This window comes from Emys orbicularis, chromosome 6, assembly GCF_028017835.1.
Source record: "Emys orbicularis isolate rEmyOrb1 chromosome 6, rEmyOrb1.hap1, whole genome shotgun sequence".
NCBI lineage: Eukaryota > Metazoa > Chordata > Testudines > Emydidae > Emys > Emys orbicularis.
This window is the reverse complement of record NC_088688.1, coordinates 104,241,099-104,267,485: the sequence shown is the minus strand read 5'-3', so window position 1 is coordinate 104,267,485 and position 26,387 is coordinate 104,241,099. Positions and strand designations below refer to the sequence as shown.

Genomic DNA, 26,387 nt, shown 5'->3' with positions numbered 1-26,387 from the left:
AGCAGGAATGGGCTCTCTTCTTTCATGGGGCCCCTTAGACCTCCATAATTAACACATGCTAACACTTCAGCAACTCTAGAAGATTCCTGCCTGTGTTTCAACCTGCAACCCCTCCATATTACAATTGTTAGATCCCCCTTGCTAAATTCTCAGATTTACAGGGGCAGGCCCTCAGCTGGAATAAATTGTCATAACTTCATTATGGAGCTGTGACAATTTACATCAGCTGAGGATCTGCCCCAAAGCTGATAAGAAAGTATGCAACAGTGAAGGACTTATTCACGGCAAATAATGGTGGAAAATAGTCTATAAAAGGATATTCACTTCAGCAAGTAGGCAGCTTCCCATCATGCAGCTGCATCTAAATTTTATATGAAATACTACACACAAACAAATCCAGCCTTCTTTCTTATATGAAAAGGCAAGCCTATAGTAGTAATAGAATCAGAAAGACATTGGTACTATTTATAGTATTGCTGCACTATAGAAAAGTAGTGAATTCACTTAGTAGTTGTGTTTTCTACTTGCATGCTGGGATGATGCTAGAAGAGGCCACAAATCCCCAGTTTGGGTTTCACCTTTGACTATCATGAGTCAGCCTACAGTTCACCATCAGTGCTAGAGCCAGAGTGTCTGGACGCTGCAGAGTTTAGCAGGATTCTATTGAAACATCATGTTCACTTCACCAAGGGCTTCTAAAGGTCCGCAATGTGGATGTCCAAAATGTGTGCAAGCTCACAGCATATGAGTCCATCTGAATGAGGCGATGTGTGAGTCCTTTTCTGTCAGTTACTCATGCAGATGCTGTTGGCTAACATCTTCCACTGATACATTCAACAGGTAACTACATAAATCCCCAACTAGAAGTTTGTGCTTCCCCGAAATGGATACTAGCGTTCTCCTTGCAAGGTTATACCTGTATGTATCTATTATTCTTTGTTTCCGCATGTAGGCATATATTAATATAGAGAAAGAGAGATACGGGGAAACATAGCATATGTGTAGTATATATAATAACTTGCATTGTTATAACACACATACAGGACCTCTGCCAGTGAACAGTGAGATCTTCCAAGTGACATGCAAAGAAGCCTAAAGGTAGCTGATCTCACCTCTTACGTGTAACTGTTTTGTTCAGCAGCAAATGCATCAGCTGAATAATTTTTCCACTTCAAATCCAGCCCTTTTTATCCTCTTTATGTATTTATTTTTGTAAGGGTTGTGGATCCACTGTTTATTCTCAGGGGATGCTGTCCATTGCAGATATTTGTTTTGTTCGAGAAACGGCACTTCCTACTAGATGGAGACGGGACACAAGATCACCTTGTCCTCCAGAAGGACACTGATGACCAGGAATATGAAATAGAGACCAAACATGGTGAAGCCCAAGAATTTATTCATCCTCCACTTGCAGAGCGCAATGGAGAGGATGACAAAGAGTAGCATGATGAAGAGGAGGACGATAGCACAGAACAATCCATTGCTGCTGACAATCACCGGGGTGAAGCCGTTAATTGCAGCATACAGGAGCCATGGAAGGGGAAGACTGAAAAACACAAAGAGAAATTGGAAATGCCATAGAGAAACAAAAAGTGGTATTAAGAATACTCTGGAGGCACTTCAACATAAAGCTGTTGATTTAAACATAATGAAGCACATCTAATAGGCTAGTGCAGGGACACAATAAGAGAGGCATTAGGTAACATACTAAAAAGAAAAATTCTGTACTGGGCCTTGGGGGATGGACTAGATTGGGCTGAGCAGCAGGTGTGGCTAGGCTGACACACATCCTGTTTCTCAGCAGTTACGTCCAGAAGAGGCCAAGGCACAGATTGGCAGGTTGCAGAAGACTGGGCCCAGTGTACAAGGTGGTGAGGAGAATGGGATTGCCTATTTTTTGTGTCTGCACAGCACCTAGCACAATGCAGCCCTTTGGGCACTTCCAAAATACAAATATTTACTACTACTTTTCTGCTGCCCTCTCCACTGTTGGGAGGTGTGGAGCTGATAAGTGGATGGGGAATTAATGTAAATGAGTTCTCTATGCTCCCAAGTATGCTATACTTTCTTGACCCTCTTTTCACATTTTCCCAGTCTCCTCTCTATTCCCTACTCAGGCTAGTCCAACCACAAGCCTCCGCAAAGGGTGAAGGACCAGGCTCTCATAACTTGCAAATAAGCAACTAGGTTATTTTGTGTAGGCGACAGAAGTGGAGATATCTAGGGGACTCCCTTCTCTTCCTCCACCAATTGCCATGAAGAGCTCTTTGTCACGATGGAGTGTTTCCTGCCTGCCTCACAGCTTGCAGCTATCAGCTAGGAGGCTGTCTGTAAGCTGTGTTGCCCATTCCATTTGTTCCTTTCAGTCAGCTGGGGAGAAACCTAGCCCCTGATATCATACCAAACAGCCTGATTGCCAAATGGGCAGTGGATCCATGCAGTGTCACAGATCTGCACCTGGAAGAGAGGAGAACACAGAATCTCTGATTCTCTGGCAGTGGAGCCTGGGCAAGTTGGGGAAGCAATGGCCCTCATGTTTTGGCCCTCAAAGCTTCTTGATGCACACCTAGAATATAACACTATGCAAAAATGTTTGAACTTAAGCTTAACTTCTATTTCTGTGCTTGATGTTACTGCATTTTCCATTCTGTTGCTACAGTGTGAGGCAACATTACTCTGGAATATGTCAAATAGAAATAAATATTTAAGCCATTGACAGGAGTTTAGAAGAGCTTTGAACAGGTAGAAAAAATGTCTGAAGCTCACATAATTCAAACTATATCATCTCTGACTAACCTGATCAAATGGGAATAATTTTTTACAGCTTGAGTAGTAACTAAACTGGAAACACAGCTGAATTCTGCCATTTTTAATCATAACTAAAGCAGAGCTTCCAAGATATACAAGGCACCTTACATTTCCAGAGATAAAAGCTAAAACATTTGAGGAAAATAAAAGGCTACATCTGAATATTGCAAAAAGAAACTTCTTGCAATATGTCCACTGCCTATGTTCTAAATAAATGCACTGAGGACGCTTAGTGATTTAATGTGTGTAGGTATCATATTTATGAGTTGATTATTTAAAAACAAAACATGCCACTGGGTTCACCACACTAATGAAGAGTGAGGTCCAGAGTCTCAGCTGAGCCCAAAGTGATGGGGATAGCTGACAGGTGGTGGTATAAAGAAACCATTTGTACTCCTCCCCAATTTCTGGGGACTGTTCCGTATCAGCCCAGCCAGTGGTGTAATTTAGAGCATTTCCAGGACTGCTCTACATTGCTTCAGCTGCTGATGGCCTGCAAGGGTTGTTCTGGGAGGTGGGATTGCTGGAGTGCCCCTTACACTGAGTGTTGGGGTGTTCTGCTGTCCCTTCACCACACGGATCCTCCTGTGACAGGGTAATAGTCTATCAGCCAAATACTCTCATCTTAAGTGTGCTGTGTGTCAGGGGTCTGACACACAGCACATTTAAAGGGACAAGGATCTGCCTAAAGAATTCCCAGAATTTTTTGGCAAAACCCTTCACATGCCAGAAAGTGAGTGTGCAACAACATAGGAATGTTCCATTGAACTGCACAAAGCAGAATTTGGCCTTATATATGTACTCATCTGGAGGTGTGGGGAAGAGGATTGTGCCTCTTACCCTGCATTAACCATAATTTTACCCAAAATACTAAGTGGGGAATGGTGGTATATGTTTGTTCCTATGAGTCAGTACAGAAATGGAAATTCTTGTATGGAGATGACTCAATCCCACAGTTTGTTTAGTCTCCACTCAAATACTATTTTAAGTTTCTCCCATGACAGCACTTTATCTTGTTAAAAGAAACTACACTTTATGGGCCATATTCTTTCCCCAGCAATGCTGGTGTAACTCAGTTGATATCAGTGGTGTTGAACTGGAGGATGTCAATGAGAGGAGAATTTGGCCCAATAACCTGTTATTTGCACATTAGAATCAATCTGATTATCAAAAATATAATGTGAAATCTCCTCCTGCTGACATCTGATGGCAAACAAATAACTTTGGGGATGGTGATATTAGAGGTGGCCAGATTCTCAGTTATTCTTAGGGCAGAGATGGGGGGGCAAAGGTGACTTTAACCCCCCACATCCTGTATTTTGAGGCAGCCAGGAACCTGCCTGGCCCTGATGTAAGTTAAAACAGCCTCAAGGAGCCTTTAACTTGTGCTCAGCTTCCCATGGCCCCGATGGGGCAAACAATGCGTTACACCTGTCCATACTCCTGATCACCATTATACCAGGGGCTGGAAGCAGGGCTGGTGTAGAACCCTTTTGCTCTATAGTTGCCAGGGAGGCCCCCAGCACAGAGTGTATTCTCAGGGTGCCATTTCTCTCCACTTTAAGGCCTCCCTTCAGTGTCAGAACTATGTGAAGGGGCCTTAGAATAACAGAATCAGCGCCTGTATGTCTGGATTTGTCAGGCTTTATCTGGAGGGTGGAACACTCAGTGGTACAGACTACAGCTGGGCAGCTACTGCAAGAACAAAAAAGCATTAATGATCACTGATCACACAGACAGCTGTAGTATGGAAACTGTGAACAAAAGGGGCCAAATCCCAAACTGCTGACTAAAGCAAAGCATGCTTTGAATACGATACCTGCAACAATATTCTTAAATATTTTTAAAATGTGAAATTTACCTGACTGAATGGTCCCTTAAACAAAACAAAACAAAACAAAACAAACAAACAAACGAACAAACAGCAAATTGGAGGCTCAAACAACTGATTTATAACAAGCTTATTTAACAAATATTCACTTTTGACCTGATTATACAGTAACCTTGATACAAATCAAGAAAGACAGTAAAGCATGTTGCATGTGTAAGATACTGTATTTTGAAATCTATTTCTGTTACATGCAAAAGAGCAGAAAGTAATGGTAGCTAACACTATGACAAAACATTTAAGTTTTTATAACTTAGCCATAATTATCTTTGTGCAGTACTTACCCCACTGTGATGTCAAAGATGTTGCTTCCAACAGAGCTGGATACTGCCATATCACCTAGGCCTTTTCGTGCCACAATAACACTGGTAATTAAATCAGGAATAGAGGTGCCTGCAGCTAACATAGTCAATCCCATGATTTCTTCACTAATGCCAATGGTCTCGCCAACCTAAAAGGTATTGGGAAAAGTACAAAAGAATGCAGAGAGGTCATGGGCATTCTTTGCTGTAAAGTTAGTTAAAATGGAAAATCACCTCGGGGCATATTCTAGCCTCAGTCTTTGGTAGAATGTCAATGGAAAGAGAGTAGAATATGCTCCCAAGTTTTTGGAACATGACATTTTTTAGTTTTGGAATTAAATCATCAAGATGACCCTACTGACTGAAGTGACTTTTCTAATACTTACTGCTAGTAGGGAGAAAAAGAACACGTTTATATTATTAATGAAGCAGTCAGTAAGGGGAGAAGTGGTTGGTTGCTTCTTTAGGGCCAAATACTGCCCTGAGTTGCATGAGTATGCTCTGGGGACATAAAAGGAGAGGGGTCTGTAGGTAGCAGGGCATGAGATCTATGTGCTAATGACAGTACATTGCTACTGCGCCCGCTGGTGCTTTGCAGCCCCAAATAACCATTTTCTGCCAGTATGGGGATGTGGTTAGACCCTCAGCTGGCTAGCATGTTTTGCAGTGTCCTGGATGTGCTAGTAGGATATGCACACTGCTGTTTTTAAGGGTGCAACAGAGTGCATATCCTACTGCTTATTCTACCCTGAGCCATCCTACCTTGTGCTGACAAGATGGCTCTAGGACCCACCACACAGCTAATAAAACTTTACTCCTCCTCCTCGACAACCATGGCTTCAGCAGCTAAGGGCAGCCCTTAGCTTCCAAGTTGTACAGGCAGGGACTTTGCTTTTAGTTGTGTGTAGCTTTACTGAAGTACAGTGGCATTTAAACTTACTGCACTAGATAAATAATAAGAAATTACTAGTGTGACCAATTCTGTATATGTCTCAGAAGGCAAACCACCCCCCACTAATGGCAACATCAGGGTTTGCAATAGAATTTCAACTGGAGCTTGCAGAGATTGAATCCTTCTGAACCTCTGTGAATCAAGCTACATGGTTCAGCTGGTGAATCCCTCAGAAACCGAACAATGCATGATTTGCACAGTTCTGGTTTTCAGACAAGAACAAACACTTAAGAAAAATATGAGGCTAAGGAAAATGATGCTAAAATTTAGACAAACATGCGGAAATGACAGGAAAAAATGAATAAAAATCAGCACTATGGAAAAGATATTTCCTTTTGTAGGTCACCTTTACAAGGATTCAACTCACTCAAATGTATTTCCATTAAGGCTGAATCCTGCAAAAAGACAAAAATCTCCATTGAGTTCAATGGGAGTTTTGCCTGAGGAGGACAGCAGGAACTGGGCTATTGTTAAGGATGAAATTCTCCCCAGCAAGCATGCAGGGCCTTTGCAAGACTCTTTGCTCCACGTAAGCCCTATGATGTTACTGTCAGGTGAGAGGGGTCATGGACAGAGTGACTGAGAGGGGGTCTACACGCTAAGCCCATATAGGCCTTTGCATCATAGTTCCAGGCTAAAGAGGAGTAGCCCATATAAGATTTTCAAAGAGGCATTATTTACATAGCTATCAGTGAATGGTTGTTGCTGGTTCTAATGCGAACAGAATGATCAAACATTTGTCAGCAAATGTCCACGACCCACCTGTCCAGACACTGAGTAGTACTTTCCTCTGAGAATCATTCCAGCTTGCAGAATAAGGGGTTACTCAGCATGTGGTAGGGTTGCAGAATCTGGCCCTAAATGACTAGTCACAAACTGAGACACATATGAAAGCTTACATTTCACACCTTTATCATTCTCTTACCTGATGTGCCCACCAGACCATTAAATAAGAAAAAACTGCTATCCAAGTGATTGCTCCAAAGAATGTGACAGGAAAAAATTTCCTGGAGGACTGAAAGAGAAATAAAACAGAAATAGTGTGCATTTATGTTAAACATTGACCAATGCATATACAGTCCCTAAACAAATTCAGAATTACAAACATATAGTGATCTAAGAAAGTTAGAAGAGGATTAAGTAGCTGCATGCCCTGATCCTGCAGTTCTTACACAGGCAAACCTCCCACTGACTTCAATAGGAAAATAGCCTATCTCAGGACTGTAATATCAGACCCATAGCGGTGATCCTGATCATACCAAATAGTAAATATTAGTCTGCCATTCATTTTGTATATTCTTAGGCCGAAATTTGCTTCAGTGCTTTACTGAATCAGGGCCTTGGCTTTGAAAGGGGAAAACGGCTGTAACAGGCTATGATATTCTTTAGAGCCATTTTCCACTTTTGAAGTGATTCCTTGTGAATAAAAGTTATTCATATTCAAGCTAGTCCTTATCTTGAGGTCTCAAAGCACGAGTATCATTATCCCTGTTTTATAGATAGGGAAACTGAGGCACAGGGAGGTGAAGTGATTTGCCCAAAGTAATCCAGCAGGCTAGAAATGGAAATTGGAACTAGGTCTTCTGAATGCAGGAGAGTGCCCCATCCTCAAGGCCATGTGCACACACTCAAAATATTCCAGGTACAATTAATATAAAAGCTTACTTTTTGCCAACAAACTCTATAGTGAGAATGTACTTTTTGTACAGTCAGCATCACAAAGGTTGCCGCAGAGTCCAGAATGATAAAGAGGTACATTTTGAAGTTTTTAGCTCATCATATTTTGCTTGGAAAAATAACCCTTTTATTTTCAATTAACATAGTAGGATGAAATTAAGATGTACTGGTTACTGTGGAACCCCTTTGCTTTGTTTTGTACAGAGATTCATTATAAAAGAAAGGTGAACCTGTAGACACAATAATGTCTTTGAAGCCCATTAATGAGTTCCAAAATCTATATCACACCAAAGCAGACTCATTTTTAATTAGGATTTCTCCTTTACTAATGTCAAGCTTTGAATGTACTGTATTCTCATAACAAATTAATGGGTTGTATTAAAATTCATGACTTATTTTGGTCTCTGTGCCTTTCAGTGTCATTCATCATCCCCACTGTCTTTTTAAGTCAGTTATACCTGTTTAAAAGGGAGAGCTTAAGTTAACTAGTTTGGCAGAGCAATCTTGATCGTAATTCTGTTTGGAATAATCACAGTGTAAATCAAATTATGGCTGGATGCTAAATTTGTATTGCGAATTAATGTTTCAGCATTTGGTACTGCAGGCACAGCGTGCTGAAGAATGAGAGAGGGCAGTGCAGAACAGGCAAGAAAGTTGGCAACATGTGACCTCCAGAAGAAGGAAGAGGAGAACCCATGTACCCCCACTGCAGATAGAGGTAAGAAACCGTTTTCAGGCTCTCTGCACAGGTACTACGGCGGAGAATGGTTTGGAAGAGTCATCTGAGGGAAGGGATCAGAAGGCGACCCCATCAACTGGAAGGCATGGAATGCATTGTCCTAGGGATGGAGGTTCCACGACCATGACACCCAAGAGGAGGAGATGAGTGGTGGTGGTCGGGGACTCCCTCCTCAGGGGGATGGAGTCATCCATCTGTTGTCCAGACCGGGAAACTCGAGAAGTGTGCTGCTTGCCTGGAGCTAGAATTCAGGATGTAACGGAGTGTCTGCTGAGACTGATCAAGCCCTTGGACCACTACCCCTTCCTACTTTCTCCATGTGGGCACCAATGATACTGCCAAGAATGACCTTGTGCGGGTCATCGCGGACTACGTGGCTCTGGGAAGAAGGATAAAGGAGTTTGAGGTGCAAGTCGTGTTCTCATCCATCCTCCCTGTTAAAGGAAAAGGCCCAGGTAGGGACCATCAAATTGTGGAGGTAAATGCGTGATTGTGCAGGTGGTGTCGGAGAGAGGGCTTTGGATTCCTCGACCAGAAGGATTGCTAGGAAGAGATGGGATCCACCTAACAAAGAGAGGGAAGAGCATCTTTGCAGGCAGGCTTGCTAACCTAGTGAGGAGGGCTTTAAACTAGGTTCACCAGGGGACGGTGACCTAAGCCCAGAGGTAAGTGGGATACTGGGAGGAAACACAAGGAGGAAGGTAGAGCGGGGAGGCGTCCTGGTTCATACCAGAAAGTAGGGCAATCGGCTAGTTATCTTAGGTGCCTGTACATGATTGCAAGCAGCCTGGGAAACAAGCAGGAAGAATTGGAAGTCCTGGCACAGTCAAGGAACTATGGTGTGACTGGAATAACAGAGACTTGGTGGGGCAGTTCACATGACCGGAGCAGTGTCGAGGATGGGGATAAACTGTTCAGGAAGACAGGCAGGGGAGAAAAGGTGGAGGAGTTACACTGTATGTAAGAGAGCAGTATGATTGCTCAGTGCTCCTCTATGGAACTGCAGAAAAGCCTGTTGAGTGTCTTTGGGTTAAGTTTAGAGGTGAGAGCAAGAAGGGTGGTGTCGTGGTGGGCATCTGCTGTAGACCACCAGACCAGGAGGATGAGGTAGACGGGGCTTTCTTTGGACAACTAACAGAAGTTTCCAGAGCACAGACCACAGGCCCTGGTTCTCATGGGGGACTTCAGTTACCCTGATGTCTGCTGGGAGAGCAATACAGCAATGCACAGACAATCTAGAACGTTTTTGGAGAGTGTTGGGGACAACTTCCTGGTGCAAGTGCTGGAGGAACCGACTAGGGGCCGTGCTCCTCTTGACCTGCTGTTCACAAACAGGGATGAATTGGTAGGGGAAGTAGAAGTGGGTGGCAACCTGGGCAGCAGTGACTATGAGATGGTCGAGTTCAGGATCCTGACAAAAGGAAGAAAGAAGAGCAGCAGAATACAGACCTTGGAGTTCAGAAAAGCAGACTTTGACTCTCTCAGGGAACTGATGGGCAGGATCCCCTGGGAGGCTAATATGAGTGGGGAAGGAGTCCAGGAGAGCTGGCTGTATTTTAAAGAAGCCTTATTGAGGGCGCAGGAACAAACCATCCCAATGTGCAGAAAAAATAGCAAATATGGCAGGTGACCAGCTTGGCTTTACAGAGAAATCTTCGGTGAGCTTAAACACAAAAAGGAAGCTTACAAGAAGTGGAAACTTGGATAGATGACTAGGGAGGAGTATGCAGGGGTGTAATCAGGAAGGTCAAAGCACAATTGGAGTTGCAGCTAGGAAGGGATGTGAAGGGTAACAAGAAGGGTTTCTACAGGTATGTTAGCAACAAGAAGAAGGTCAGGGAAAGTGTGGGACACTTAGTGAGTGGGGGAGGCAACCTATTGACAGATGATGTGGAAAAAGTTGAAGTACTCAATGCTTTTATTTCCTTGGTCTTCACAGACAAGGTCAGCTCCCAGACTGCTGCACTGGGCAGCACAGTATGGGAAGGAAGTGAGTAGCCCTCAGTGGTGAAAGAACAGGTTAAGGACTATTTAGAAAAGCTGGACATGCACAAGTCCTTGGGGCTAGATTTATTGCATCCAAGGGTGCTGAGGAAGTTGGCTGATGTGATTGTAGAGCCATTGGCCATTATCTTTGAAAACTCGTGGCAATCGGGGGAGGTCCCGGACGATTGGAAAAAGGCAAATATACTGCCCATCTTTAAAAAAGGGAAGGAGGAGAATCCAGGGAACTATAGACCGGTGAGCCTCACCTCACCTCGGAAAAATCATGGAGCAGGTCCTCAAGGAAACCATTTTGAAGCACTTGGAGGAGAGGAAGGTGATCAGGAACAGTCAACATGGATTCACCAAGGGCAAGTCATGCCTGGCCAACCAGATTGCCTTCTATGATGAGAAAACTGGCTCTATGGAATAGGGGAAAGCGGTGGATGTGATATACCTTGACTTGAGCAAAGCTTTTGATATGGTCTCCCACAGAATTCTTGCCAGCAAGTTAAAGAAGTATGGATTGGATGAATGGACTGTAAGGTGGATAGAAAGCTGGCTAGATCGTCAAGCTCAACAGGTAGTGATCAATGGCTCAATGTCTAGTTGGCAGCTGGTATCAAGCGGAGTGCCCCAAGGATCGGTCCTGGGGCCGGTTTTGTTCAACATCTTCATTAATGATCTGGATGATGGAATGGATTGCACCCTCTGCAAGTTTGTGGATGACACTAAGCTGTGGGAAGAGGTAAATATGCTGGAGGGTAGGGATAGGGTCCAGAGTGACCTAGACAAATTGGAGGATTGGGCCAAAAGAAATCTGAGATGAGGTTCAACAAGGACAAGTGCAGTGTTCTGCACTTAGGAAAGAAGAATCCCATGCACCGCTACAGTCTGGGGACCGACTGGCTAAGCGGCAGTTCTGCAGAAAAGGACCTGGGGATTACAGTGGACGAGAAGCTGAATATGAGTCAGCAGTGCGCCCTTGTTGCTAAGAAGGCCAACGGCATATTGGGCTGCATTAGTAGGAGCGTTCCCAGCAGATCGAGGGAAGTGATTATTCCCCTCTATTCGACACTGGTGAGGCCACATCTGGAGAACTGCATCCAGTTTTGGGCCCCCCATTACAGAAAGGATGTGGACAAATTGGAGAGAGTCCAGTGGAGGGCAACGGAAATGATTAGGGGCTGGGGCACATGTCTTATGAAGAGAGGCTGAGGGAACTGGGGGAACAGACTTATTTAGTCTGCAGAAGAGAAGGGGGGGGGCGGGATTTGATAGCAGACTTCAACTACCTGAAGGGGGGGTTCCAAAGAGGCTGGAGCTAGATTGTTCTCAGTGATGGCAGATGACAGAACAAGGAGCAATGATCTCAGGTTGATGTGGAGGAGATCTAGGTTGGATATTAGGAAACACTATTTCACTAGGAGGGTGGTGAAGCACTGGAATGGGTTACCTAGGGAGGTGGTGGAATCTCCTTCCTTAGAGGTTTTTAAGGCCCGGCTTGACAAAGCCCTGGCTGGGATGATTTAGTTCGTGTTGGTCCTGTTTTGAGCAGGGGGTTGGACTAGATGACCTCCTGAGGTCTCTTCCAACCCTGATATTCTATGATTCTATGATTCAGATTTTAAACAACAAACATTCCTTAAAGTCTCTCGTTGTTTTGGCTGTCGCTCACATCAGATTATCTTTAATGAGCCAGTGGTAATGTTTTACAAGCTTATGTGAATGATCACTAGGACTGCTTGTGTGAGTAAGTGCTCTCCATTGGGAATACTGGTTCCACTGTGTAGCCTGTAATTGTGGCTTGACTCTACAGCACTTCTGTCTGTGAAATTCCTTTTAACTTCACTTTTAATTTTTGGGCCCATGGACTACAGGTAAGGCTATGATTTAGTCATGGAGGTCACGGCAGTCACGGATTCTGTGACTTTACCAGACTTCTGTGACTTCTTTGGTTTCAGCTGTTGGGGCTGAAGCCAGGGCTGGATGCGGGACTGTGTGCCCCTGTCCTGCAACTGAGGCTGGAACCAGGACCTCACAGCCCCTGTCCTTCCGCTTGTGGCAGAGGCTGCAGCCGGGGCCATGCACCCCCCCTCCACGGCTTCCCAGGGCAGTGCGCCCCCCGGCTGCACCTGGGGCTTGGCGGAGGCTGCAGCCAGGGCCGGTCACCCCTGTCCCACAGCTGTGGCCAGCTCCAGAGCGAGGGCTGTGCACCCCCGTGGCTGTGTCCCCCACTGCAGCCGCTGGAGGCAGGGCTGTGCCCCCTGCCATTGTGGGGGGCTCAGCTTGTCAGTCCCCCACGCCATGGGACTCCATTCCTCTCCCCTACCTATCCCTGGGCACCGGTTGTTTTTAGTGAAGTCATGGACTGGTCACGGGTTCCCCTATGAATTTTTGTTTATTGCCTGGGATCTGTCCATTACTTTTAGTAAAAATAACTGTGACAAAATCTTAGCCTTAACTACAGGCCATTCTCTTGCTTAGCAAATCTTTCCAAACAGTAACTTCCTCAGACAGTGCATTCAGATCAAACTATGAGATCCTAGGCAAATCCTGCAGCTTCCATTTGAACTATCATTTCAGAATGTAAAATGTCTGATACATGCAGCCTCTGTCTGTTCCTCCATTCTCTGGAGCACAACTCTCCCCATATAGGCATATGAGTAATTTCCAACTGCAGGGAGAGAATTAGGCTCAGAAATGTACTGAATGTTCCCATTACTTTCCCTGAACATGACTGCAATTAGAGTCAGAGAACAAGCACTCTTTGAATATTGTCCATTCAGCATGCTTAAGTCAGTCTAAAGACTTCTTTTTCAGGGAGCTCACAGAAATTCAAGGCCAGCTCTGCTATACATTACCTCCTCATAGACCAGAACCCACTCAACCCACCCACATTAGGCAGAACAGGCATTCTCCTGGGGCAGCACAATCTTCAGGGACTGTTTTGTGTGGGTGACTGCAAGCTAAATGGAGTGCCTGTAGATGCTACTTGCGCCAACGGGCGGTTTTCAACCTTTTAAAATTTGCGGACCCCTAAAACATTTTGAATGGAGGTGCGGATGCCTTTGGAAATTTTAGACATAGTCTGTGGCGCCCCAGGCCGTGGACCAGAAATTGAAAACAACTGTTCTATGGTAACGACAACCTTTCATGCACTTCTCAGAAAATAGAGGAGTCCATGGACCACAGGTTGAAAACCACTGGTGTAGGTAATCCATCTCCCTGAGAAGTGGTAGCTAAATTGACGGAATAATTTTTCCATCAACCTAGAGCTGGTCTACACCAGGGGTTAGGTCAGTAGAACTGTCTCTCAGAGGGGTGGATTTTTCACACCCCTGAGAAACATAGCTATACCAAAGTACAGTCCCAATGCAGTCCCAGACCTGAAGAAGAGCTCAGCATAGCTTGAAAGTTTGTTTCTTTCACCAGTGGAAGTTGGTCCAATGTATTACCCCACCTACCTTGTCTCTCTAATATCCTGGGACCAACATGGTCAAAACAACACTTCTGGCTGCTGCAACGAGTATATGTAATTTTACTTCTGTGGGAGTAGGACTGAGCCTGAATGGGGCAAATGATTCAAAAGGATGATTTTTTTTTTAAAGACATCCATTTCTTGTTCAGTATTTTCACAGTCCATTTTTTCAACTTTTTGGATTATTTTCTTATTTTGTGTAAATTTGTAGTGTTTTCTTTAACTGAAGGCAGTGAGAAGATGAGGTGGTATGCGTGTTGTTGGCAATCAGCTTTAAAATTCTAAGTAGGAGAGCCAATCAGAGCAGAGGGATTTGCATATTCTTGTCGTCAAAAAATAACAATACTGTGAATTATTCAAACTCTAGCTATTGGCCAATAATGGCTGTCAGTCAACCAGAGTACAGGGTTATCCATACCATATGGTTATTGTAAAATAATGATATAGTGCTTATGCAAATCAGACAAGGAATCAACTATAATGCAGGAAACTGCATAGCTGAGAATTATGTCAGTAACTTTACAGCATACAAGCACCCTGACTGTCTGAGCCAATTTTGTTCCATTATAATTAGCTGATAAGCAGTAGTTCAAGGCTATGTGTACTTTAACAGACTTTACCGTTTAATTATCTATTTTTAAAAGAGAAAACATTATAACTGAAAAAGTGCAAAATGTAAAGCCTGTGCCAATTGTAGAAGCTGAAATCATGCACAAATCCAATAAATATTGTAATAATTTGCATACAGACGAATTTGAAAAAAAGAGTGGGAGTACTGGATCTTCAAAAAAAATTAGATTGTAATTATTGTCAAAGTTTCTGATATTCATCCCTGCGAGTAATTCACAAGCTCCTGGGAACAATCAGAGCTGTCAGTTCTAAAAATTTTCCTAGAAGAATTAGTCAGAGCTGTCAGACAGCAATTTTTCTCAACATTTCTTTCCAGTGGAGTATGCAGTTGTTGTAATGGTTGCTTTATAAAGATCCTAGCACCCAGTTTTATTACCAGTTGGCTCTGCTGTGGTCATGGTAACAGGACAAATCAAGAAGCATGGTTCATATAGTAAATATGCCATTTCCACTTAGAGATGTCAACTGAATTTAGTAGCTTGAATCTAGATTTGTTGGACTGGTGTTGCTTCTACATAGTGCCTTCTTTGCTCACATATTTTTCCCGGGGCACATCTGTACAGAATTCCTAATGGTATTTGAAAAATATCAGAGTTTAAAACGAAGAGGATTATGATCAAAGAATGTTTTCTGCAAATGTGTTGTTTCTTAGAGCCTGATCCTGCAAGGTGTTGAGCCTTTAATTGTTTGGCAAAAAAATAAAGGATTTTTTACCTTTTCCAACTTTTATTACTAGCGCTTTTATTTTATATTTAATCTTAACACCTCATATATTTGTCTCATATGTACATGTATTTGTGTGAACTCTTTATTCTCTATTACTCTAGGCATTTGATATAGTTTATCATTCATCATATTTTGATCATTTAAGCTCTGATCCTGAAATTGGGTCTGTGTGGGCACACCTTTGTCCTTGTCCAGAGTCCTGTAGATGATAATGGTTCTATTTGTTGAAGGAAATGGAGTCTAATTGTAGTTAATGGGACTCTGCATGGGCACTTGGGGCAGATTAGGATTTTGTGGCGCCTCTGGGCCAGAGCAAGTGGAGGCCCCTCCACACCCCTTCCCCCCTGAATCCCCCGACACTCCTGCCGAGGAAATGGGGTCGGGGCACAGGGGCTTGCCCAGCTCCGCCCGCCTGGTGCTTCAGCCCCCGCGCCCAGCTGGAGCGGGTGGGCGGGCAGAGCAGAGCAAGCCCCCATGCCCTCACCCTGTTCTCCGGCTAGAGCGCTCGGTGGGTGGAGTGGGTTGGAGTGCAGGGGTGCCCATTTTTCCAGGTCCTCCAATTGGCTGGGGTCCCTGGGCACGGGCTCCGTTGGCCCAGTGGCTAATCTGCCACTGATAGGCATAATGATTTGCCCCATGCTGGCACCATGGCAGAATTTGAGCCTTATTATTTTTTCTTTTTTCAGAGTGGAAAGGAGGGAGGCAGTTGGGGGTGTGGTCTAGTGGATTGAGCACTGGACTGGGACTCAAGATACCTGGTTTTATTCCTGGCCCTGCCTCTAGTTTGGTGAGTGACTCTGAAGAAGTCACTTCACCTCTCTGTCCCTCAATTTCCCCATCTGTAAAATGGGGATAATGATATTTACATCCTTTGTATTGCTCTTTGAGATCTATTGCTGAAAAGCACTGTACAAATATGAGTTACTATTATTACAACATCTATCCATTATTATTACTATTATTAATAATAAAGGCATTTGAACAAAAAGCCAACCGCTAAATCCCTATGGAATAAATCCATCCCTAGTGTACTGCCAGTTACTTCAACAGCATTACAGTGAGGATGGGTCTAGCTCCATAAGCAGTTGTCTTAAGTAAACAGTTTATTAAGCTAGCAAATGCTTATTAAAATGGGTCATTTATTGATTTAATTATGGAGCTGCTTTTCAACTAGTATATAGATCACTGTAGTTACAGTTCTAAAAAAAAAAAGTAAATATCTCTACATTGGATAAAATTCAGGAAAAACAAAAACAAGGACAGCAGGGATCTCACTGATTTAAAAATTGTATGTTTCACGTTAGAGAGTTTTGCTAAATTTTGCATTCTTTAAACCATAAGGATTTATAGAACTGACTGTAGTTTGCTCTAGTGCTGGTAAACACTATTAATACTTCCCCCTTCAGCTCAGCTAAAATATACTTCAGAAAGGAAGGTAAAGGAGAAAAGGAAAAACACCCTCAGAAGAAAGGTATGGGGAGGATAATTTTCAGAAGTGGGCACCCACAGAGGACATACAAAGCTCTATATGGACTCTCAAATCTGCACTTAGCACACAAGTGCTCATTTTATGTGCCTAACTGCCAACACAAGCCTCCAAATAGGGAATGTGAATTTCCTATTAAAATGATCACATTTGCAAATTGTGTCCAAAGTGTTTAGTTTGCCTTCAAAATCTATTTGAATGTTGCCGTAGGTTTGCTCAAACCTTTGACTCACACTGTACATGTAAATCTGAATTCTGAAGCACACTTTGAACCATCATAATCAACCACTATTTTGGGTGGTATGGGTGGGGGTGACAGGCAGGAGCAAGCCAGAGAATTTTAGACACAAACAAGCTAATGAAGCATCTGTGACAAGTTAGGCAGCTGGGCACAGAGAATTTCTGCAACCATCTGGTTAAATCTTTCACAGTAATGTTCAAAGTAAACAGCTTGTCACACTGATACATCCTGTTACCTATCCTGTTATTATTACATGTGATTACAAACTGCATACAATATTAGGCTCTGTTTCCTGCTATTCCCACGTGACAAGCCATTCCTTTCTGTGAATCAAATTCTTCTTTAGTTTCTGCCACCCATTGACTTTCAGTATATACATTTATACTTCATCCTCTATGTTATGATATAGTATGTCCTATTGGGATAAATTCTTTTTTGTCAATGGGCCAGATCTGGTGTGAGCACTTCTGATGCAAACCTTCACATGACTTTTACAGTCACTTGAATATTAATGAGATTTTTGATTTTCATTAAACATTTTTGTTAACAACTGGTCTCACACAATATAAATGTTTGAGGCAAATGAATAAAAATTATTACAAGTAGTATTGCAGTTAGTTTGAGATTTTTATTCAAAACAATGCACACTACTTCCCATGTCTAGGTGTAATTGAGAATAGAATTTGAAATCCTTTGTGTATAACTTCATACATCCTGATTCATATTAATAGTCAATTAATAAAGACCAATACAAGACTGAAACCTATATCATACTGTATGCTGTTATATGTTATTAAACAACACATTTAAAAATAGTTGTTTGAAATCTAAAAGAAAAAACCATGAAAGCACAAAAATTAGAAGGGAAAACTGAAAATTTATGCCTTTTGAGAAATCTTTATCAAAGAACAAATGGACAGTCTTATTTTAGCTTGTGTTCTTTGCACTGAACTGAAGCTTTTCAGTGTATGGGAGGGGAAATGTGATGGGAGGAAGAATTCAGAACACTGATTTAGACACACATACATTTGTGCATCCCCTCTTTTTGCAGTTTTAAATCTATTTTTGAACTGAGAAGAACAGTTTAAAACACTTACTGAAGTATTAATCCAGGTATTGACTTTTTAGCTTTCACGAGTCTATCAGCTATTACTGTTTCGATATGTAAATACAAGAGAGCTAGGACATGACAAACTATTACAGTCATTTTTATTAATATCCAACCTTCAGTGACTACCAACACAAAGATCAGGATGAAATTAATGGATGGTCTGCATGTGGAAAGACTGCTGGATCTCATCCTAAAGTGATAACCAAGAGATTGTAAATAATATAAATATTGGGCCAACTCCTAAATCCACCTTTTTCAGTTTTTACTCAGTCCTTACTCAGGCTAAACTTCCTTTTAATGAAAGCTTGCCTGAGTAAGGATGAATATAACTGCATTCAAGAGACAGTTATATTTAGGAATCAAACCTGTGCGTGAAAATGTTTAACAAGTAACAACTAAGATTACTGTTCCTGAAAAAGACTAGAGAAAACAATATATTTTAAAATATTTTTTACTTTTTTTTTATTTCAATGGGATGACTCGTACTTAACATAGGACATGTGCTTAACTCTCTCTCTTAATCAGGGCCATAACTGCCAAATGATGATGAAATTTATGCCTTAGGAGTAATTAATCTTTTGATATTGTTCTTTTGATATTGATATCTGGTTATTTTTCTTCTTACCATAATAAAACATTTGAAACAAACAAACCAAAGTAAAATAAAATAAAAGGCAAATGTGGGTTGTAAATTGTCTTGGGGGGACTCAGGGGCAGATGTAATAACAAACTACTTTTAACTCATTTTTTGAAGCTGTCTAGATTTCACACTGATGGTATTAATGACCATTTTAAATTTAATTGTACTTGTGTTAAAACATCTTAAAAATAAAACAATTTTTTTTTTAATTGATTTGTATAGGCCTGATCCCTCTTTCAGTTAGGCCTGTACAACTTGTCTGCACTGGTCTCAGAACTGAATTCGGCTTTAAGTATTTAATCTTCCGCTATACTGTGTCGTGTGGTGAACCCATGCTGTGCAGTGACCCTGTCAGATGTCACAAGCTAAGTAGGGTCAGATAAGCTAAGCAGAGTCAGGCCAGGTCAGTACTAGTGTGGAAAATCTAAGTGCTGCAGGCAGTGCTTTTAGGGATCCAATAGGTGGCAATCTTCCCTTTGAATCAATACTGAACCAATACCTTAGCATGGTGTTCAGGGGTGAGGAGCCATCACTGGGATGGGATGTAAATCAAATGTTCTGATCAATTGTGGTAAAGCGATGTCCAATGGCATTTTTAGTAAAAGTAAACATGTTAACCCCTGTGTATTGGCTCTGATAATTATATTCTGCCTTCCTAAAACCCTTAAAGTGTCAATTAACAAAGGAAGAGCTCTGTGTAGCTTGTAAAGCTTGTCTCTCTCACAACAGAAGTAGGTTCAGTAAAACATATTACCTCATCCACCTTGTCTCTCTATATGGTACTTTTCTTCACTTTGCCATAAACTGCTGAGCCTCGTTAAATCCAGGAGGGGACTGCATTTTAATGCTGGATGAAGTAATCCCTTTAAATCCATTACATACCATTCCTCGCAGGGGTGTTGTGGGGCTTAATTAACTATCCCCTGGTATACACTTAATATTTAGATCAACCTAGATATGTTTCTCAGGTGTGTGAAAAATTCATACCCCTGAACACCGTAGTTATATCAGCCTAATCACAGCTAGGTTCTTCTATCAACCTCGCTACCACCACTAGGTGAGTTGTAAGGCGTTTTAATGTCAATGTAGGTAATAGATGCCACTGTAGCACCTGTAGTGTAGACATGCCCTAGGGGTCTGATTGTTCCCCTGACATTCGTGGGCACACAGTATCATCTTAACATTACAATCCTCTTTTTTGGTAGTGAGAGTCAGCTGTTTCCCTAGTATTGTGTCCCACATTCCTCACTCCTGTGCATGTTTCTTGATAGGGTCCAAGATCTGAGACTGAGAAGCAGGTGGGCTGGGAGGGAAGAAGAGGGAGACTCAGAGACCAAGTCAGGAGGATATGTATCATCTTTCTTTTAACTCACATGGAATCAGCTCAGATAGTAATACTGGCTGAGGCTGCATTCATTTCTGAGTACAACCACTCTGAAGACTGAAGCGCCACTGGGGTTGGCTAGAGTATATTTGTGGCATCGAATCAGAGAACCATGTGGGTCTTCAGGACTGTTTGCTCTCAGGAGAAGCCCTGTTAGCACTTTGGCCATGCTGATGAGTTGCCAGAGGAAGCTGTGATGCAACGTGGACCTTTCTTTGTAAAGCATTTTGAGCCTAAGTTGAAAGGTGCCTCAGAAGTGCAAAGTGACATTATTATATATAACCATTTTATTTGACTAAATCTGAATGTTTAATTCTTAAAGTGAGTATTTAGATGTTTAGATTAAACTAACGTTTAATTAGTAAAGTGAGAAAGCACAGACTTTACTGCTGTTTCGGAGACACTAGGATACAGGAACTGTTAGCAGTCTGCACATTCCTGAAAGGTAGACTTCCTATCAGCTTAAGTAATGCATAGTGGACATCAAGAAATGCAATTATCAAGGCCCACAAGAAAGAGTTTCTCTCTTTGTGCCATAAAATATTTATGCAGATACTGGCAACACATTCACAACGATACCTCCCAGATAATCATTAATACTTGGTTTAAGGTTGATGTTTGCTTCAAAATTCTGGTGGTGTATTTTCTCCACGAGTGAAACTGCTGAAAAATCACAAACTCTACTTTTACATTAATCCAGTAGGCTTTGTAAATCACACAAAATTCTTTATCACATCTTTGTCTTAAAATAGAGGGATCCTAAGCTATATTAAAACTATGCCAAAGGGGGTTAAAAATGTTCAAGAAGACAGAGAAGTTTGAATCTGTTCAATGAAACCATTCCATTGTGCAAAACACATCAACTTATAACAACAGTGTGGTACTCACAGGCTTTCGGACATCTGGCAGGGTAATCCACAATGGCAAAACAATGGGGAAAACAGCAAGATACATGAGCTGTTTGCGTAGGGTGTCAGGCCAGGCCAGGCTGAGAGGCTGCTCTTCATCATCGTCTTCTGAATTCTGTCATAAAAATGGAAGTGAATAGAAGGTAAGTTGGGTGAATAAAGTCAGCGATCTCTTAGGAGAAAGTCATGCGAACTTCATGCCTCGAAGAAAGACTTATTGGCTGCAGGTATATTACAATTATTGGGCTTGAATTGCCAGCGTTGGTGCAGGAAGGTGCAAGCTGCACCAGCCTGTGTCCCAAAGGGTTCTACCCCTGAAGAAGGGCAGATTATGTTTACACTGCCAGGAGTCTATGCAATAGCAGCCAGGGGGATGGAGCACTAAACTGCAGCTGGAGCTTCGCATGAATCCTGCTGCCAAAGGCTGCCTGGAGATGCAATGAATCAGTGGCCCCTCCATTGCCAATGCTAGCCATTCTTTGGGATTGCACTGACCAGCTTCAGGCATCCTGGCAGAGTGGGGATGTAGCCCAGTGGGCTAGTTTGCTTTATTATATTCACTGCTAATGTAGCCCAGTGGACTAGCTCACCTTCATTATATTTACCGCTTTGCATTATATTCAGCAGTAATGCAAGAAACCTACAGGCCCGTGTGCTGTAAGATATTAGCTTCAGCAAGTTAGCATACAAATGTCTGGGACCTTTCACCTAGATAAATGGAGCTAAAGCATAAGGTCCATGTATAACTGCGACCTTTAACATAAAGGATGTGTTAAAGCAGGTAGGCATAGGGGGTTTCCTAACTTCATACCCTTTTAAGCTTAACAGGTACACCACAACTTAGAACTTGGAAAGAACCAAAATAACCAGGTAGGACAGAAATAACAAATGTGATACCTAACCACAAAAGGGACATGGTAACGAATTGACGTATATATTAAATTGAGATAATTGAAATACTAACCTATAGAAAAAAGACACTCCAACATTAGTGAGGTAAGAAAATACAAATAATAAGAAGGGAAAAATTCCCTACTGAATATGCATTGAACATAACTGTGTCAGCATAACAAATTATAAAAGTGGCATCCCAGCCTAGGGGCAGTAGGACAGAGAGATGCAGTCCTTGGGAGGTGCCAAAATGATGGCCACTGGTGATGATGAGGAAGGTGATGGTGATGAGGAAGATGATGGCTAACATTTCAGGTTGTTCTACAAGGGATGATGCGAGTATATGGATGTGCAGATGTACATTCTGTAGTATCTCTATCTATCTTACTGAGTTGGGGTGTTTGTAACTCTGCCAAATGTATTAATAAACATAAAAGAGTTCCTATAGTCAGTGTTGCAGCTGTGCACATCAGGGTTCCCAACTATATAATAATTTGAATAATACTGGGCCTGATCTTGGGGCAAGAACCTGTCAACCCTCGAAGTGATAACTGGGGATTCTTAAGTAATCAATATAATTAATACATAATCTAAGACCAGGCTACAGGGATTGTATTCACTTTGTGCCTCTGACACATCTCCAGACAGACTTCCACCACTGTTTCCTCCATCCTGGGTTATACTGGGCAAAACTAGAGTAACCCAGGCCTGAATCAAGACCATCCACAATGTTTTGCCCTCTGACCTTCCAGTAGCACATCAATTTTTTTAGCAACTAACCAGCAAAACTTTAGGGAAAAACTCTCACTCACATGATGGATCTTCACTCCAATATTTTAATCTCTCTACACACCAGTGTTTTTTGTTTGTTTTTACACCCTACTGTTAATTGCTTTTCAGCCCCTTGCTTTACCACAGGATAAGCTTGGAGGGACTTCTCCTGTGACATGGGATCTTTATGGCTGGCCACATCACTTTTCCTGTTTCTCTGCCTTCCTTTCACTCCTTAGCATGCAGGTGACGTCAGACCCTTTAGGACTGCCATAGAATGCCACTAATGGGCATGACCTAGACTACTTTGACACTTATACCTGTTTTCTGGCCTTTTTGCCCAAGAGGCCAAATTCATCCTTGGTGTAACTCAAAGAGGCGATGTTAATGGAATTACACCAGTTCCAACTTACACTGCTGTCTAAGCCAACACAAAATTCAGCCTGAATGGTTCTGTCCCACAAAGGGCCTGATCCAACCCCCCTGAATTCATTGGAAAGTCTCCCATTGAGTTCAGTAAGAGAACGCCCAAAAAGCAATATATGGTATAAGTTGGATTTTCCTCAGAGCATGCAGAGATGTGCCTACTTTTAAAAGTTATTTTAAAAAGTGATTAGAATTGAGATCTCAGACCTTTCTGAAAATTACATACTATTCTTCCAATAAGTTTATCCAGTGCTGTGGAACATTATCATCATCGTTTCTATGAGTTAAGACCTTGTCTTAACAGTGCTTAGCTAAGATTTTTAACGGTGCTGCAAGAGGCTGGTTTCGGAATCTTCTTGATTTGGTTAGTTAATTGCATAGCTCTGTAATTTTGGGGGCTTACTAATAGTTCTGTTTCAAAATCCATTCCTAATTATCCAAATGTTTGGAAGAACTAGAAAATCATGCTTTGATTACTCTACAAATAACTCAAGGTTGTCATCTCTATAAAGCGATCATTTAAAATGTTCCTATCAACACTAAGGGACACAAAGCCTGATTCTGATCTAATTTTTCCCAGTTTTATATCTGTATCACTCCAATGACTTCACTAGAGTTTTGCCAGATTTACATAGATACAATCAAGCCCATATCCACAGTCCCCTCTTGATGTGTTCATAGATGCAGCTGCCTTACCAATTATACACACGTTAAGAGAAGACCGTATCTTGTTAGTCCCTATACTTCTAGAAATTCCCAACTAATCTGAGTGATGAAAAAATGACAGTGAACTGAAGAGTCACAGGTATTTATTATGACAAGGTTTTACAAACAGATATGGGTACAATTTGTCACACTCTCGCCACAGAACGTTAAGCATCTGGACAGTTTAAGAGATTGGCGTGTCCTTTTATCTTTCTGTACACTGCCAAAGCAGGCAGATGCTCAGCACTTCATTTCCATAATCTATGGCAGTTTGATCTCTTTAGAAAACCTGTGCAGGTGCAAGACTACTTCCTTCAAACCAAATCTGTTCTCTCTGTCTCCAGATTCTGGTAGAAGCTTTTAGGGGTGGGGGAATCAGACGAGGCTAGATACCTAGCTTTGAAATAATGATTATTGAGGTAAAATAGGAGCACAAAAGAAGCAATTGAAAGGTTGCCTAGGTAACTCTTTCTGAGTGGCCTGGGTATATTTCAAGCAGCAGACTCAGCAGGAATAAACCTCCATAAACACTTTTCAAAAACAGCACTGAATGACTAAGTATTTTCTGAATTATCATATTTAGAGATTAGCAGTGATTAATAATCTTCTTTAATCATGGTAGCTCTGCACATATATTGATATGTATATGGACACACAAACACATTTGTAGAACATGCAAATGTTAAACACACAATTCATGCATGCAGTACTGTCCATTCTGATCATATGCCTTTTGATTCTGATTTTTCTTCTGTGTAAATCAGGACTAACTCCACTGGCTTTTAGTGGAATTACTCATGATTTACCCAAGTACTGATGAGTTCAGAATCAGACCCATTGTTGTCTTACACAGGCACAGAAAATATCGCAAACTATGAAACCTCAGAAGCTCATCACATAATTCTACAGAGGGATGGAAAGGAGACTAATTATAGTGACAAATTTGGAGCTGGTGACATGAAGAGCGAGTTATCTGAACTAAATCAAAGTCCCTTCAATTCAAAAACAAAAGCTTTTACTGTTTGCACACACTGGGAAAACAGCATCATTTTATGCTCTGGTTTCTCTTCACCAGGTTTTAGGCACAAGTCTGCAGTTTATGTGGCAAACAATTTAAAACTCACAGTAATAAAAAAATACAAAGAACCACAAGGCAACCACATGGCACTGTGAATGGCTATGGAATTATGAACAGGTGGCAGCTTCTGTAATTCTGCATATGACTCTGGGTTCTAAGCAGAGATTTTGCAGACAATGTAGTAAAGAAAAAGGGAAGCATACACTACAATTGGTTGCAGGCCTCTTATTCTGGTGAAAATACTTAGCAGAAAGATATTGTACACATCACAAGTGATTATTACCATACTAGGTCTGAATACTGCCCTTAGTCATATGCATACCAGTTCCAGTGGCAACAATGGAAGCTGCGCATACATTATAACGGGCACAATTTGGTCTTTAAGGTCTAATCCTTCATTTCTAACTTGTAGGAATAAAGGATGCAGAATCAGGGCTTGATTTGCAGAGTTAATGAGCTCCAACAACTCACATTGAAATCAACAGAAACTGAAGATGTTCAGAATCTTTGAAAAATCTGACTAATGGGGAAAAGCAATACTGAGTTATCCACAAGAGGTTGGAGTGGAGAAAAGGAAAAAAAAAATCACCACGACTCTGAGACAGTATAACTGTTCCACTCAGAGTCAACTCATCCATGAACAAACTAGGGAAATACAACCTAGACGGAGCTACTATAAGTAGGGTGCATAACTGGTTGGAAAACCATTCCCGAAGAGTAGTTATCAGTGGTTCACAGTCATGCTGGAAGGGCATAGCAAGTGGGGTCCCGCAGGTATCAGTTCTGAGTCCGGATCTGATCAATGATCCAGTCCTTCATCAATGATTCAGATAATGGCATAGAGAGCACACTTATAAAGTTTGTGGTCGATACCAAGCTGGGAGGGGTTGCAAGTGCTTTGGAGGATAGGATTAAAATTCAAAATGATCTAGAGAAACTGGAGAAATGGTCTGAAATAAATAGGATGAAATTCAATAAGGACAAATGCAAAGTACTCCACTTAGGAAGAAACAATCAGTTGCACACATACAAAATGGAAAATGACTGCCTAGGAAGGAGAACTGTGGAAAGGGATCTTGGAGTCAGAGTGGCTCACAAGCTAAATATGAGTCAACAATGTAACACTGTTTCAAAAAAAGCAAACACCATTCTACACTGAATTAGCAAGAGTATTGTAAGCAAGACACAAGAAGTATTTCTTCTGCTCTACTCTGGGCTGATTAGGCCTCAACTGAAGTATCGTGTCCAGTTCTGGGCGCCACATTTCAGGAAAGATGTGGACAAATTGGAAAAAGTCCAGAGAAGAACAATAAAAATGACTAAAGGTCTAGAAAACATGACCTATGAGGGAAGATTGAAAAAATTGGTTTTGTTTAATCTGGAGAAAAGACGACTGGGGGTGGGAGGTATGATAACAGTTTTCAAGCACATAAAAAGTTGTTATAAGGACAAGGGAGAAATTTTTTTATCTTTAGTCTCTGAGGATAGGACAAGAAGCAATGGGCTTAAATTGCAGCATGGGCAGTTTAGGCTGGACATTAGGAAAAAATTCCTGTCAGG

General features: G+C 41.9%; 1 protein-coding gene across 1 annotated transcript in view; it reads right to left on the bottom strand.

The window, feature by feature from the left end:
* Nucleotides 1-1,296: 1,296 nt before the first annotated feature.
* SLC24A2 (solute carrier family 24 member 2) overlaps nucleotides 1,297-26,387 on the bottom strand; it is a 174,692-nt gene continuing 149,601 nt past the window's right edge. The window contains exons 7-11 of the mRNA XM_065406686.1: nucleotides 20,937-21,071; nucleotides 19,914-19,967; nucleotides 6,876-6,965; nucleotides 4,981-5,147; nucleotides 1,297-1,546 (exon numbers count right to left, since the gene is read on the bottom strand). Of these exons, the coding sequence (XP_065262758.1) occupies nucleotides 1,297-1,546; nucleotides 4,981-5,147; nucleotides 6,876-6,965; nucleotides 19,914-19,967; nucleotides 20,937-21,071 (696 nt within the window). The remainder of the gene's footprint in view (nucleotides 1,547-4,980; nucleotides 5,148-6,875; nucleotides 6,966-19,913; nucleotides 19,968-20,936; nucleotides 21,072-26,387) is intronic.